The sequence below is a fragment of the Stegostoma tigrinum genome, chromosome 13 (assembly GCF_030684315.1).
Source record: "Stegostoma tigrinum isolate sSteTig4 chromosome 13, sSteTig4.hap1, whole genome shotgun sequence".
Lineage (NCBI taxonomy): Eukaryota > Metazoa > Chordata > Chondrichthyes > Orectolobiformes > Stegostomatidae > Stegostoma > Stegostoma tigrinum.
The window spans coordinates 67,231,934-67,249,536 of record NC_081366.1 but is presented as its reverse complement, the minus strand read 5'-3'; the positions used below and the strand labels follow the sequence as shown (position 1 = coordinate 67,249,536).

The 17,603-nt window shown below is 40.8% G+C and overlaps 1 protein-coding gene across 2 annotated transcripts in view; it reads left to right on the top strand.

The window, feature by feature from the left end:
* The window catches only part of LOC125458523 (serine/threonine-protein kinase 32A-like), a 286,051-nt gene that overhangs the window by 253,181 nt on the left and 15,267 nt on the right, over positions 1 to 17,603 (top strand). For both annotated transcript variants that reach the window (XM_048543865.1, XM_048543864.1), the window contains one exon: positions 14,995 to 15,059. In XM_048543865.1, coding sequence (XP_048399822.1) covers positions 14,995 to 15,059 — 65 coding nt within the window. The remainder of the gene's footprint in view (positions 1 to 14,994; positions 15,060 to 17,603) is intronic.

Below are 17,603 nucleotides of genomic sequence, written 5' to 3'. Positions count from 1 at the left end.
ACACCAGGAGTGACAGTGAAATTAATGTCAGTGGGCAGGAATACAGATTGGAACGGAAATTCCGTTGGAGAGAGGAACAGAGCTTCTTCAAGTTGGGCATGCCTGGAAGAGATGTCCAGTGCCACTGGACCCGAAACGTTAGCTCAGTTTTTTCCTTCACAGATGCTGCCAGACCTGCTGAGCTTTTCCAGCAACTTTGTTTTTGTCATTGTTGTTGTAGTTGATTGTTAACTACACACTGGGTAATTAAGGATAGGCAGTAAGTGCTGGCCTCACTAGCAATGCCCTCACCCTGTGAATGAATTAAAAACAAGAATGTCCTCCATAAAATCCAGTCAGGCTAATATTTGCTGGGTAATATACTTGCTTGAGTATGATGTAGTTAAATTCAGAAAGAAGGTTTACCCCAACAACGGGCCAAATCCCCTGGTACGATAATGAACTGCCGATGTTGCACCCCACTATTAAGGCACAAATCAGCTAACAGGTTTACGAGTTGCGAATCCTCACAAATTTGTTTAAATCTCCAGAATGTACTGGTTGATTTATGGCTGCTAAGCTGTTTGTTTCATGCAAATAGATGCTCGTGCCTCACCTTTCTTTTATTTGGATTTGCACAATCATTGCCAATTAAACTTGCCACGCAAGATTGGTGTTCTTAATCATTGTCATAAATGCCATTTTATTGAGCCAATAATAGTTAATGCACTTAATCTCTTTGAGCCAGAGAGGGAACAATTTAAACTGCTGACTGTCATTCGTGTCTGCAGTAAACTTATTGATTTTAACAATGAAACCATTTTGTTCTTTTCCTTATTTTGCCATTCTCACCCATTTTCCCTCTTAATCCAAACTTACTTTCTCTGTTACTGTACATCACATAACTTCATTACCTGCAGTTCCAATAATTCACTGGCGAAAGGAATTTTGAATGGAAAGATGCAACAGGACGTGTAACTAACCACATGTAATGCAAGGTGCCCTGCTGCAGCAAAATAAAGCCAGGGTCTTTCAATCCCTACTTCAGCCACACATGCCCCACTACATCAGTATGAAAAATTGCCATTTCTTAAGCGAGCCACCTTATGACCACACAGAATGAACAATTTAAACTGCACTAAATTAGGAGCAACTTTGTCCTTTGGACCTATTCTTAGTTCCAAAGATTATTCCTTGATTCCTGATCAGATCTGGTCACGTTCTAGGATGTCCCTGTAATTTTCAGCAATTGAATTGCTACAATTCTGCAGGAAATTTTTCCCAAGATTTCACTCACATTTTGGCAGTTTAAACTTTGTACTTGTTTCCCAGAAGAAAATACAAATTAAAACTAGTACAAAAATGCAACCGTGTCTGTCTGCCCCCTAAGCAAAATAACTGGTTTGTACTGGGAATAAGGATCAGTAAACATAGCCAGAAATAATTTTGCATCTGATCGTATTCGCAGACCTCAGCTGTGACCATCTGTGATTAACTAGTGACATGCAATGCAGTACAATATAACACAACTGCAAACACTGGAGAAACTGGGCAGGCTGGCAGCAACTGTGGACAGAAAACAGAGTTAACGTTTAGAATCCAGTGACCCTTCTTCAGAACAGGCGTTAAAAGCTAGGGACTAACCCACATGGCTAACCTTTACTCTGCCAATCATTCATTCATCCACTTAATTCACTCACTCACCTTGTACTCTCCCTCACTCGGTCTTTCACATTTGTACACAAACGCTACACCACAAAACAATGACTAGCAGCTGCCTAGACCAAAGATAGCACTGCCTTTGCATTCACATGGCAGGGCAGAAACAAGCTCCTGTGTGTGGCTGCACACACCCTCAACATCACCCCTCTCACTGAAATCACTGACATTTTACATTTCCTTTGAGCATTTTTGACCACTGGAGCTAGAGCGACAAGAGCTGTTTGAATGAGAATCAGAATTCATTCACTTGAGAAATAAGGAAACTCTGTTCCCAATTAGCTATGCGAAACTGGTAAACTGCAAGGCTAGGCGTGTTGGGCAACCAGTGGTGGGCGTGTGGAGGTGGGACAGTTGGCAGCTGATCATGTAATGAATTGTTCACTAATGCATTCAACCTGAGTGGCAACCCTCTGAGCAAAGAGTGCAGATCTAAAGTAGAGCCATGAATTTGTTGGAAGACTACCTTGAACAGTGTTTAAAAGAGAAAGAGATAAAGAACAGGAGGTGTCCTAGAAAAGGTGAACGACTTTGCATGAGTTCCTGGCAAACTGACTTATGATTTGTGCACATTTTGCTGCACTGAATAAAAAAGGGAACAAGCAGTGAAATAGATTTAAATAAGCTGTAATGATCAAATTAGAAAATCCAAAATCTCATTAGGCAAAGGGTAAAAAGCTGGGCAACAGCAGGATAAAGCCCTTTACAACTGCAGGAAGCTGTATCTTTCACACTGACCTATATATTTCACACGTTTCTCCCTGAATTACTCTCACTAGTCACATTAAGCATTCATTTTGAAGAGGCTTGTTATTGAGCCTTTGTTCAAACAGGGAATAGTGATGAATAAAAAGAGACTGATAATTATACTTAGCAGTTAAAAGACCTTGTACAGGGACCAAGGTGCAATTGACTATGTATTACAGGAAGAGCAACTGCTGTTAATTAGACAGAGGATCTGAACTATGATGTTTCAATATTAAAGAGTATCATTTCTTAGGTTATATCATTTTGATATTTAGTTGAAACAGATACTTGTTCCTCTACATTGGAGAAACCAAGTGGAGGCTTAGGCACCGCTTTGCAGAACACCTCCACTCAGTTCGCAATAAACAACTGCATCTCCCAGTCGCGAACCATTTTAACTCTCCCTCCCATTCCTTAGACGACATATCTATCATGGGCCTCCTGCAGTGCCACAATGATGCCATCCAAAGGTTGCAGGAACAACAACTCATATTCCGCTTGGGAACCCTGCAGCCATATGGTATCAATATGGACTTCACAAGCTTCAAAATCTCCCCCTCCCCCACCGCATCCCAAAACCAGCCCAGCTCATCTCCACCTCCCTAACCTGTTCTTCTTCTCACCTATCCCCTCCTCCCACCTCAAGCCACACCTCCATTTCCCACCTACCAACCTCATCCCACCTCCTTGACCTGTCCGTCCTCCCCGGACTGACCTATCCCCTCCCCACCTCCCCAACTATATTCTCCTCTCCACCTATCTTCTCCTCTATCCATCTTCGGTCCGCATGCCCCTCTCTCCCTATTTATTTCACAACCCTCTTCCACATCCCCCTCTCTGATGAAGGGTCTGGGCCCAAAACGTCAGGTTTTGTGCTCCTGAGATGCTGCTTGGCCTGCTGTGTTCATCCAGCTATACACTTTGTTTACTTGTTGAGATGTCACTACTGTTCTATGATTCCCCGGGCATACAGTATCCAATGCTGTTGTGTCATGAAAAACAATTGCTTACTGACCACATGTTAAAGGCAAGTGAGAGGGTGCAAATGAAAGGCGGACCGCCTAGGAGAGAGGTTGGTATAATATTGGTGAGCTGAGTGCCGACAGCTCCCTAATATAGTCTCAGCTCTGGACGCTGTAAAAATCTTTCGCTGTACTCCATTACAGGATTACATGTGACAATAAAGGATATTCTTTTCAATATTCTATTGTAATATCGCCCAGTGACGAGCTGCAAGGTGAACTGTGATGGGCAGCCACTTTATATGTATAGGCCCTATTAGGAACCATTTTAGGGAGATTTTCCCCAGGTGGGGAAGTGGTGGAACCAACTTAATGGATACAGCCTTCACATGGGATCTGCAGTGATGGAGGTGGACAGGGGTTATCATAGCAGAAAGTGATTCAGTACCAGATGCTGAGAGAAACGTTTGATATGATGGTTTGGAAGCACAGCCAACAAGTATCTGAAACATTAAGCAGAGCGTTATTGGACCCTGAATGGCGTGGGTGTGATGACAAATCTGGTGCAGAGATACAGTGAGGCCTATCTGAACACTGGGGTCAACTCGTCATATTTTATAATGAAGCTCAGAATATCAAGATTCTCACTAGGCAGCAATGAGTTTACTATTAATGTAATTATGCCTTGGTAATGACAGTATTAGCAACAAATCACACCTCATTAACATGTAACTTTTTGTCATACAATCTGCCACAAACAAACTGAGTAGAGTTACATGGCTGAACAGCATGGAAACAGACCCATCGGTCCAACGCGGCCATGCTGACCAGATATCCTAAATTAATCCAGTCCCATTTTCTGGCATTTGACCCATATCCCTCTAAACCCTTCCTATTAATATACCCATCCTTTTAAATATTGTAATCATACCAGCCTCCACCACTTCATCCGGCAACTCATTCCATACATGGTCCACCCTCTGTGTGAAAAAGTTGCCCCCTAGGTCCCTTTTGTATCTTTCCCCTCTCATCTTAAATCTATGACCTCTAGCTCTGGATTCCCCACCCCAGGAAAAGACTTTGCCTATTCAACCTATTTGTGCCCTTCATGGTTTTATAAGCGTGTATAAGGTCACCCCTCAGCCTCCAAAGCTCCAGGGAAAATAGCCCCGGACTATTCAGCCTCTTCCTATAGCTCAAACCCTCCAACCCCGGCAACATCCATGTAAATCTCTTCTGAATCCTTCCTAATTTCACATCCTTCTGACAGCAGGGAGACCAGAATTGAATGCAGATATTGACAGTTCTCAACATGGAAAAAAGGACCAGTAGCTGTTGACTTCTGCTCAGTAGGAGCAAATTACTAGAGATACTAGAATCAATAGTGAAAACAAAAATGCTAGAAATCACAGTAGATCAGCTAATATCCATGGAGAGAGAGAAAGCTAATGTTTAAGTGTAGATAACTGTTCGTCAGAGCTAAACTTCTACTCACTGCTGGCTCCAAAGGACCTCAATGTTTGACACCAAGCACCAACATCTTGGGGCACACTCCATGGGCTCTGGACATACGCACACAATGTCCTGATGACCATGAAACCATTGCCAATTGTCAGAAAAATCTTGGTTCATTAATGTCCTTCAAAGAAGGAAATCTGCCATCCTTGTCAGGTCTGGCCTACATGGGCAGTATGGGGTTCAGTGGTTAGCACTACTTTCTCACAACACCAGGGACCCATGCTTGATTCTAGCCTTGAGTGACTGTCTAGGTAGAGTTTGCACGTTCTCCCCAGGTCTGCATGGGTTACTGCCAGCTCCTTCAGTTTCCTCCCACACTTCAAAAATTGTGTTAAGGTAGATTGGCCATGCTAAATTGCCCATAGTGTCCAGGAGAATGTAGGATAGGTGGATTAGCCATGGTAAATATAAGGTGACGAAAATGGGGTAGGAGGCTGAGTCTGGGTGAGATGCTTTTTGGAGGGTCAGTGCAGACTCAATATGCCAGAAGGCCTCTTTCCGCATTGTGAGGATTCTATAATTCTATTTCATGATACATGTGAATCCAGGACTGCAGCAATGTGATTGACTATCAACTGCTGTCTGACATGACCTAACAAACCACTTAGTTCAAAGGCATCTAAGAACGAGTAATAAAAGCTGGCCAGCCAGCAATGCTAACATTCCATGAGTGAATAAGAAAAAAGCCCTTATGGCATTTTCTGATCCACTTTTTGGTATACTTCATTGCTGCACCTCAGGGCATGCTAACAGTGATCACTGTAATGCTACCAGAAGGACATTTTGAGTTGGGGACACACCAAACTCATGGACAGGAACAGACTACACCTCAGGGCTCTTCAAGTGCTCATTTAGCACTCACACACTTTGAGCCTACTTGGTTGTTCATAACATCCCTGCCTTGCCATTTCACAGTCATGAAATCAGGAAACTTGTCATAGTTGTCAACAGTTCAGTCAAGTCAAGCCTTCAGTTAGGGGTTTCCCAGCCAGTAAGTCAAAGGCAAATCCATTACCAATCCAAGTGCTTGGACACCATTAGTCAACTGCACCGGGTGGTCAGAGTCTGGTTTCGTTCCTCAATATGGGTAAGGAACTGGATGACAGTCCTACTGAGCATTGTTTTCCTCCTGGAAACTGAGAGATACAGGTATTAAGGGAGACAGAACTGCTGTTGGTGAAGGGAGGGTGGGCAATGAATGAATAGGGAGCACAGAAGGCATACAGGGCTAGTAATGGGTGGGACTTGGGGTAGTTGATAGCAAGCAAAGGAGGCAGGTTGATGTTGCAGGCAGTAGAGAGTGTTATGGGCATAAGCTTTGTTGGAATGTGGGCACACTGGCAGACAGAGAGTGTGAGTGTAAGGTATCGGAGAGAAGATGGTGGCACTTTCACTGGCAGAGTGGAGAAGATCATTGATTTTCTTCCTAAAGTGGTGGCATTCTTCCAGATAGCTGAGATTACAATGACCCAGGTAGGAACCTCAGCCCAGTCTGACACAGGCTCGTGGTGTGGCCTCCTCCAGCTTCCCAAAGGGAAAGGACATTCCTACTCTGTACCACCTTGTACTCCAGGGACACCATGCCCCTATTCACAAAGCAGGCCACCCTTGTTTGCCATGTCTAGGGCAAATTTCAAGGAATGTGCATGGCAGCTACAAACTGATAGTACTTGTCTGGGTACACTAGGGCCATTTAAAGATGGTGTTATTTAGAATCAAACTACCTTTCAAATTGGACAAGAAAAGAATTATAGAGTTTTATTTCTTTATCCTTTCATGGGATGTGGGCATCCCTGGCAAGATTAGTATTTGATACCCATCCCTAATTGTCTTTGAACTGAGTGGGTTGCTAAACCAGTTGGGAAGTAACTGCTTAGCGGTGGGTTTGGAGTCTCATGTAGGCCCAACCAGGTAAGTATGGCAGATTTCCTTCCTTAGAGAAGATAGGCGAACGAGGTGGCTTTTTAATAACATTCAATATTATTGTTTCTTTCAAAATTCCAGCATCTTCAGTATTCTGCTTTCATTCAATAATGGTTACCATTACTGGGATAAGCTTTATATTTTGACATTTATTAATTGAATTTAAATTGTACTAACTGTTGTGGTGGGATTTGAATCCATATCTCCAGAGGATTGGCCTATGCCCTTGGTTTATTAGAGCAGAGACCTTAGTGCATCTCACCCTAAATCCAGAAGAGGTAACCAGTTGTTTCCAATGTTTCGCAGCAACACTTCTGTTTCCTATTTATCCACATCGGAAATTAATTTGTATTATTGTTGGCAGAAAGGTGCTGCTAAACTGCCAGAGGCTTGTTCCAAAGACATCTGGAGATATATGCTTACTAAATTTAGAATACAATGACTTATTTATGATGGATTTTCAGGACTTTAAAGCAGTAAAGCGACATATCGTTGATGGCTTTTAACCTCAAATGATAGCAAGAGACTGAGTACAATTTAACAATTCCTTTATTGGGGTTTTTCTCACTGTCCTATCAAATCCTGGCATCTGATCTGTTTTTAAAGAGGTACTAAGCCCAAGTCTTTTTCTGTTTTCTGATAGTCATATAGTTCAGGACTTATTGAACTCAAGACCCACTTATTGCTGTGAATTTGTGACAGACTATTTCATGGGATGCCAAACCAAGTAAACGTCATAATTGACTGCATGAGAGTTTTTGTTTTGCAGCTTAGCATTTGGGAAGAATTACTGAGGCCATCAAACCTGATTTATATAGATGGATCTTGCATATTTTTCTGCTCACTAAATGTTTGTCAAATTTTGATGTTTGCGGAGAGCTAAAAGAGATGTTTGATCCGAGACTTGAAGAAGGAAGTGGGGAATTATAGTTTTGATTGTCAACCACCAGGTAACTTTACAAATGTGGTCACTTAGATCAGGAGCACTATGGGTTTATGTTAAAGCTCATGATTAATGGACAAGTGTTCATATGTAGAATAGAATAGAGTAGCAAATTATTGTCACGTGTATTTTACAGTTTTATAAGTCTCCATACTACAGCATCTAAATTAATGTCAGACTTCAAAAATAAAAAGGAAAAAAAAAGTGAAAGTTCATCACAGTTCCATTAACGGCTCAGGGTACACTGGAAAACTGGGCCCAAACTGCCATGCAAGGCCAGGTCGAGATTGCAATGCTGAGCTGAGACTGCCCTGCCATGCAGAAGTGAGACCGCAATGCTGGGACTAGACCTCTATGCTAGGCCATTGGAAGACTACGAAGCCGCCTTTGAAACAAGGACAAGATCTCTGCACCAGGCTGCTGGAATACCTGGAAGCTACCAAAGAAGACCCCACACCATGCTGTGGCCATCTTACTGGGAGACAGCCCCATCAGGCATTAGGTCTATCCTGCCATTCTGTACAGAGTTGTCAGTACCTGCCAAACTGTAACCACCAAAAATAAATTAATGGCTTGAGGAGAGAAAATTACAAATAATAATGATAGAGATGTACAAACATGTGACAAAACTGACTAGCAAAAATGGTCATCAGTCTTCAGAGTTTAGGCTAGCTTCCTTCCCAAGGCATTAGTGTTTTGCTCATTGTTCCAACTGTTAGGAAATGTGAAGTTCTTATATAATAGCTGTCCTTTACATCTCATCATCTTATATAATCAATGACTGTAATATGCTTTGAGATATCCAATGGTCATGAAAGGCTCTATTTAATTGAAGCTTTTCCTTTCATGGCCAGTTCCAATTAATTGCTCTTTTCAATTTTGATAATGTTCTGCATCATGGATTTTAAAGCACACTGTACTGTATTTATATTGAAAATACATACCTTACCATTTTGTTACCTAGAGCCTATATAGTGCAGTCACTATGAAAGGTTTTTACTGTGACTTGAAAGGCAATAGATTTTTTTTTTAAAGCTTAAAGTCAAGTGAGAATACAATTCATACCACTATTTTGTAAATTATCAATTTGAATAAGTTAAACATTTTGCAAGTGTCACTCTTGTGAGATCAATTCCCAGTCCAGGGACCTGAGCTTAGACTTTCAGATGACATTCTGATACATTTCAGGGAATATGATGCAGTCAGAGGTCCTTTCTTTGGATAAGTCATTAAACTGAGGCCCCCAGTTTTCTTTAAAAAAAAGACCAGCACTATTTCACAGCCTGTCAATGTCCTCCTCTCTGTTCACTGCATTCCAAGCTTGGCATCATCTACAAAACCTGAAATAATGATCTGTTACTCAAGTGTGGGTAATTGATGTATACTGAAAAGAACAATGGTTTCAATACCAGTGGAATGTCACTGTATATCTCCCCCAAATCTGATAAACAACTGTTCACTCCTAACTCCAATTGAGTTAATTACCTACAGCTCAGACTTGAGAATGTGATGTAGATGTTTTCTGTAACCAAATGGTAGATTGAGTCCTGTCACACTCCACAAAATTAGGCTCTTATACTGTGATGCGTTTTAAACTTTATTGGGTTCCATTAGTCACCATTGTTGTCACATTGTGCCTTAAATATTAAAATATCAAATATTACATCAGTTTTTTGATAATGTTAGAAACGCCTTTGGCTGGAGCAATTTACCAGCAGATCCTCCATTATGTAGACATTTGAGTTTGGTAATCCCCAACCGGGGAAATGGAGGGCTGGATGAAAAATGTACCTTCTATTACTAATGTACTCATTAACACATCGTTATGAAACAATTGACTTCACAATTTTAACAAAATATTAATATGACTGAGGGGATTGAGAGTTGTGTTGAATACAGAGAAGACTGGGAGATGGTCTACAGAAAGTCTTTACAGTTATTTAAATATTCGTGAGAAAAGAAGCTATTTCCATTTGCAAAGGGCACACTGAATGAGGAGTGAAGCCAGTCACTAATAAGTCTCGTTGAAAATTAAGGTAAATCTTTTTATTCAGAGGGTGATAGAATTCACTACCGCAAGGAATAGCCAAGCAAATAGAATAAATGAGTTAACAGGGAAGTTGGTTAAATACACAAGAGAGGGATAGATGGATTTTGTCATACAGTTTGATGAAGTAAGATGGAAAGTTGCTTATTTGAACCACAGATGATCTGGACCAAATTATCTGTTGTAAAATGCTATATAATTGAATGAGTAGCAACTTCATAAATATAGCTCAGAAAGCTATTGCCCGTGAATATCTTGCAGTATAGCTTCATAAAGTCCACAAGATGTAATGAGAATTAACTAACTGAAGAACACACATTCAGCTGTAAATCTGATGATTTAATATTCTTAATAGCGCTACACAAGTACAACAAATTGCTTGTGCACAATTAAATGACAGGCTTTTTGTTCTGGTATTGTAGCCTTTTTTGTGAATTATTGTTGTGTTATATTGTGATATCGGTAATGAATTCTATGAAGGAACTGTTTATCTGATTTTGTCAGCCCACTCTTAAAAAGCACAATAGCTTGAAGTAAAACTTGAATTGTGCATTTTTATATGCCTGTCAAAAAGGGATATCTGTTTCCAAGATTTCCAGCAAATGACAAATATTCATGTCGAAATTGCATTATCCAATGTTAGTAACAGATGTACTGATGCCTTATTATGAAAATCTTGCTCTGTTTTTTATCAAAAGCATTAACCTTTAAGAAAACAGCTTAATGACATCACCGATAAAACAGGCAAAGGGATTGCACGTGAATGTGCAACATCACAGAACCCAAAATACTACTTCTTTCCATGCATTTACTTTTTATTTAGCTAATATATTTTAAGATTATTGACACCACTGTGTCAACCATTGGCAAAATAAGCCCTGCCCAATGTCATGGTCAAACTACAGCAGTCTCTTTAGTGCACCAGACTCATTTTGTGGAAAAAATGCAAAAAGATAATAGCCCACTGGACCCTTGAGTCTGCCCTCCCCCATTGAATAAAACCATAACTGATCTCATTACAACACATTTCTGTCTGCCTATGGTAACTTTTTACCCTTTTCCTTATCAAGAATCTATCAATTACTGCCTTAATACTCAAATATGCTGCTTCCTCCATCTTTTGAGAAAGTGCATTCCTCTTGGCCCTCTGTGAAAAAACAATTTTCCTCATCTCCATTTCTTGCAAGTGACTGTTAATTTTTAACCAGTGACTACATAGTTCTGGACTCTCCAAGAGGGGAAACATTGTTACCACATCCACCCTGTCAAGAATGCTCAAGATAATTTGTTTCAATCAAGTCACCTCTAACACTTCTAAACTCCAGCAGATAACTCCTAGATTTTTCCAACCTTTCCTCATACGAGAATTGCACCCATTCCAGGTATCAGTCTCATTATTTTCTCTGAACTACTTCCAATGCTACACATTGCTCCAGATGTAGTCTCACCACTGCTCTTTATAACTGAAGTATCACCTCCCAACTTTTGGATTCAATTCCTTCACAATAAGTGATAACATCTATTAACGTTTCTAATTGCTTGCTGTACCTAATTACAAAACCTTTATGTTTTATGTGCTAGAAAACCCAGATCTGTCTGTCTCTCAGAGCCTTGTAATTATTCACCATTTAGATAATTATTTTTTCCTGTCAAAATTATAAATTTTACACTTTTCCATATTGTACATCATTTGCCAGCTCTTTGCCCACTTAACCTGTCAGTATTCCTTTGTAGTGACCTTGTGACTGCTTCATGATTTACTTTCATACCCATTTTTGTGCCATTAGAAAATTTAGCAACCCTACCTTTTGTCCTTTCATCCAAAACATTTATATAAATTCTATAATGTTGTAGCCTTCATTTGTGAAGAAGGTGCACTTTTAAGAAACTATTCTGAAACTATACACATAGTCCATGGAGTCTTTCACTTTCTGACATGGTTGACTTGGCTCTCTAGTTATGTTTGCAGGCAGCTATATTTCATCCAAAGTGTCAGTTAACATTGATAAGCCACGCACATTGGAACCCCTTCTTACATGGATCATGTCAGTCCTCATATAACATAAACTGCCAGACCTCCTTTTCAATCAATCAATCAACAATACCCACTTCACAATCTGGCATTATGATTCATTCAGCTCTTGTATATACTTTAGGCCTTTGACAAGGCCCCTCGTGGCAGGCTGATACAAAAGGTACAGTCGCATGGGGTCAGAGGTGAGCTTGCAAAATAGATTTTTAAAAACTGGCTCAGTCATAGAAGACAGACGGTTACAGTAGAAGGATGTGTTTCTGAATGGGGGCTGTGACTAGTGGTGTTCGTTAGGGATCAGTGTTGGGACCGTTGCTATTTGCAATATATAAAAAAGATTTGGAGGAAAATGTAACTGGTCTGATTGGTAAGTTTGCCGATGACATAAAGGTTGGTGGAATTGCAGATAGCGATGAGGACCGTCAAAGGATACAGCAGGATATAGATTGGTTGGTGACTTGGGCAGAGAGTTGGCAGATGGAGCTTAATCTGGAACTATGTGAGGTGATGCATTTTGGAAGATCAAATCCAGATGGAAAATATATGGTAAATGGCAGAACCCTTAAGAGTGCTGATGGGCAGAGGGATCTGGGTGTACAGGTACACAAGTCACTAAAATTGGCAATGCAGGTGGAGAAGGTAGTCAGCAAGGCATATGGCATGCTTGCCTTCATCGGCTGGGGCAATGAGTTTAAAAATTGGCAGGTAATGTTGCAGTTTTATAGAACCTTAGTTAGGCCACATTTGGAACATTGTGTTCAATTCTGGTCACCACACTGCCAGGAGGATATGGTGGCTTTGTAGAAGGCACAGAAAAGATTTATTAGGATTTTGTCTGCTATGGAAGGCATTAGCTATGAGAGAGGTTGGAGAAAATTAGGTTGTTCTTACTGGAACAACAGAGGTGGAGGGGTGACCTGATAAAGGTCTACAACATTTTGAAGGACAGGGACAGAATGGACAGTCAGAAGCTTTTTCTCAACATGGAAGAGTCAGTTACTAGGGGACACAGGTTTAAGGTACGAGGGGCAAAGTTTAAAGGCGATGTACGAGGCAAGTTTTTTTTTACACAGAGAGTGGTGGGTGCCTGAAACTTGCCGCCAGAGGAGGTAGTGGAAACTGATACAACAATGATGCTTAAAGGGCGTCTTGACAAATACGTAAATAGGAAGGGAATAGAGGGATATGGTCCCCAGAAAGGTAAGGGGATTTAGTTGTGATGGGCAGCGTGTCACTGCAGGTTGGAAGGCCAAAAGGCATGTTCCTGTGCTGTAATTTTCTTTGTTCTTTGGTATATCATAGATCATAGATCATAGCATCCCAACAGTGTGGAAACAGGCCCTTCAGCCCAACAAATCCACACCGACTCTCAGAGTATCCCACCCAGACCCATCCCCCTATAAACCCTCCTAATCTATACATCCCTGAATACTATGTGCAATTTACCATGACCAATCCAGCTGGCCTGCACATCTTTGGACTGTGGGAGGAAACTGGAGCACCCGGAGGAAACCCATACAGACACGGGGAGAGTGTACAAACTCTACACAAACGGTCGCCCGATAGTGGAATCAAGTCCGGGTCCCTGGTGCTGTGAGGCAGCAGTGCTAACCACTGAGCCACCATGCTGCCTGTATCTAAGTTCTGCCAATAGATATCTGCCAGTATCTAAGCTATTCACACAACTTTTGCAGTTCAGTTTATTTAAACTCACTTGCACATTACTTCTCCAAGAGTTTCTAAAATTCTAGTTTTCTAGTTGCTGTCAAACAGCCAACTTTTCAAAAAGAGTTTAGCAGGCTTCACCTTGCATGAATTCTGCTCCTTTTTTCTGTCTCTGTATCCTTTTTTCTTGTCTCTACCTATGTATGCTGCTCGCCTCTGCCTTTAGTTCCCCTTTGTATCTAGTCTGCAGCATCTGTATTTTAACTTCTTTCCTGCTGGTACTGTTCCATGGTCCAAGATTTCTTGATTCCTTCAGACATTTTAAAGATATTACTCATTTTCCTATATTAGTTAGGTTAAATGCCATCACAATATTGATCTATTAACTTGCTGTGTGAATTGATTGGCACACCTCTTAATGCTATTGGCCATTCTAGTATCACTGACTTGATCTATTTTTTTCTTTTGGTGACCACACAGTCTATGGTCATTTTTTTCTACACTTTTCATTTCCTGGAGGCAGCCATTTTGACTTGAAGAAATATGTAAATTTAATCTGACTTGGAGACTGCAATGACTTCAAACTTCACTCATTCATTTCTTGATCTGCTGAAAGTTTTTGAATGCAATTCTAAGTGACACAATTTCCATTCTAAAAATAAGTGGGACAGACTGGGTAGGCAAAAATAATTAACCACATATGTAAAATAAATTATAGAATAGGAAAATTGGGAGGAAGATGAAAAGTGTTATTTATATATTTTTAGTATTTTCTCTATACTGATGATATCAAACATTGCTATTATATTAAATTAATGGTCAACAACTTGTATTTCTATACCTTTAACACCTTTGGAATATTTGACATAGACAAAATTGATACCAAACCAAAGACAGAGACGTCAGGGCAGATAGCTAGAAGTGTAGCTAAAGAGGTTAGTTTTAAAGAGAGTCTCAAAGGAGGGGAGAAAAATGGACAAAGAGGTTTAAGCAGGGAATTTCAGAACCTAGTGCCAAGGCACCTGATTGCATACTGTGGGTTGAAAGGAGTGCAAGAGAGAGGAGACTAGAGTTAGAGGAAAACAGAGTGCCTGGGGGGCTTGAATAGTGGATGATATTATAGTGTCACATAGCACATGACGAGATGTATTAAAAATAAAATGATTGGTTTGGGGGTAGCACTCTAAAGGTGAGAATACTTTACTAGTTCAACTCATATAATTACTAAAAATCATCCCAGGATAAAGGAGTTGGAGTGTACTTTGAATGTGAGTTAGGAGACTGCATAATCAGAAGACTACAAATTATATTCTGCAAACCAGCCATTTTTAACTGATCCTGATTTTGCCCATGGCATTTAACATTCTGAGAGAAATGTTACGTAGTATAACAACTTACTGTATTTCTCTTTTCTATTTTCAATGTCTCTTTCATCATCTACTGGTATGACCGTTGGAAGAATGGACACCTTCAGCAACATTTAGACACAGTCCGGAAGGAATTTATTGTTTTTAACCGAGAAAGGTAAGTTACCAGTTAAATCAATTCTCCATGGAATGTAATGATTTAGCATGATGTATATTTACAATAAAATCAACATTGCACAGGTTTTCGTTCTTTAAAAGTTAGCCTTAGCACACATCAGTCTTATTATGTAACTTCCATTTTGTTAGGTGACAAAGTTACATTTCACTTGTAAAAAATATCTAAATGATATCTTGTCCGGTATTACTATATTATGCCAATTCATGACTATTTCTCCGTTACCAATAATGTACTTGTAATGGCAAAGGCAGGCATCTCAAGTCAGGAAATTTCCAGAGTCACTTCCGAAACAAAAGCAGGCACAGCTGCCAAATTAACAATATGGAGGGAGTGTCCTCAACTAAGTGCACTTTGGCAGAGCTATAGCACATTAGCTGGTGGGTGTTATGAGGTTGGGGCTGGGAGTCAAAGTCACACTGATAGGCTGGCTCCACGTTCTTCCAGTTCAAAAATTCTACTCTGCCTTATCCAATCTTCCTGCAAATGCTCAAGGATGAGATGACGCCGGAAAACTAAAAAGCCAGCTGGCAGTACAAAGATATGTGCCTGCCCAGCAGCCCACCGGTTCCTGGTCCCCTTGGCCTCCAGTAGTCCTGCCCTTGGTGAGATGGGGCTGGTAGCGGTGGAGGTGGGGGAGCGGGGAGTGGTGGAGATGTTTTGGGTTGGGGTGAGGGTGTTCTGGTTGCAGTGGGCTTTGCCAAATTGCAAACTAGTCTGGATATTTTCCTGATAGCAAAGTGTGGAGCTGGATGAACACAGCAGGCCAAGCAGCATCTCAGGAGCACAAAAGCTGACGTTTCGGTCCCAGACCCTTCATCAGAGAGGGGGGTGGGATGAGGGTTCTGGAATAAATAGGGAGAGAGGGGGAGGCGGACCGAAGATGGAGAGAAAAGAAGATAGGTAGAGAGGAGAGTATAGGTGAGGAGGTAGGGAGGGGATAGGTCATTACAAGAGAGTTGTAGTGGGAGAGAGGTTCCCTGAGGTTGGTCCGGAGGGAGGAGGGTAACCTTTCCTGCCATCATTTCCATAAAACTATAGCTCTGAATCCTCTAATCCCTGATGCCTTCCAGTTTAGTCCCATTGCTGGCGGCGACAAATTAGTTTTATTTTTTCCAATCCCCAATTTAACAAAGGATGTTCAGAAATAACACATGGCATGACACCTGAAATTTTTCCATCATGGGAGGAGTGACACTCCAAGAAAGAACTTATGTTGCTGCTAATCTCTGGAGAAATCCTCCACCCAACAATTTAAAAAAAGATAACTGGATTATGGAAATTATTTTATTTTTGGCTCTGCCTCTGCTGCTAAAATGAGGTAACTTTCCAATTTAATGAAGTATGTTGTTAACGCATTTGGCAGGTACACAACTAGCTGGATGTATGAACTTGGACTTAAGAGTTTCTGAGCCAAATAGGAGCGCAAGAAAAAAGGTTACATATAATGACACCTCACTGGAAACAATGTATACTCCATATAATCACACCTGGAGATTGTGCTGCTGTCTGTAACTGTCATTGTTTTTTTTATCCATTCATGGGATGAGGGCATCACTAGCTCGGCCAGCATTTCTTGCCCATCCCAAAGGGCAGTTAAGATTCAATCACATTGCAGTGGGTCTGGAGTCACATGTAGCTTAGACCATGTAAGGACGGCACTTTCTTTCCCTAAAGCACATGAATGACCCAAATAAGTTTTTTCGACAATTGACAATGGTTTCATGGTCGTCATGAGACTCTTAATTCCAGATTTTTGAATTCAAATTCCACCATCTGCTATGGTGAGATTCAAACACGGGTCCTCAGAACATTAGAGTTTTAAAAAGATCACAATACATAAGCATGCCATCTATAAAACCAGCTATGTCTCAGATCATGTTAATCACCACTGCAAATTTCCACAAATTTTGTTTATTTATGGAACTTTAAGAAACCTCTTGAAATTAAAATTCTTTTTGAAGAACCAATACCAGTAGGCAGGAGTAAATTACTGCAAATGCTAGAATCTCTTTTGAAAACAACAAATGCTGGAGATCATAGTGGTCCGACAGTATCCATGAAGCGAGAGCAAGCTAATGTTTCGAGTCTAGATGACTCTTCAGAGCTGACGTGAAGTGTGGACGGAAGAGCATTTATGCAACAGTGGGCAGGGGGTTGTGGTTGTAAAGCGCTGGTAGAGAAAGCATGTTGATAGCTCAGATTAAGTGATTGGAATGTGAGAATGGCAGAATCTTGGTGTGTCTAACTGCCAGATTTGAAAGGACAGGCAGTCCCACCAGGGTGGGGAGAGAGGACATCTATTACATGAGAATATAACAAGTAAAGTTAAAAGAAAGGGAAGGAATGGGAGTTGGTTTACAATTTGAAGGTGTTGAACTCAATATTAAGTCTAGAAGGTTGTACCAGTGGGACTGTCTGTTCTTTTCCAGTCTGGCAGTTAGACATACCATTATTCTGCTAATCTTACATTCTGATCACTTAGTCTGAACTATCAAAATCATTTCTCCCCCAGCACTCTACACT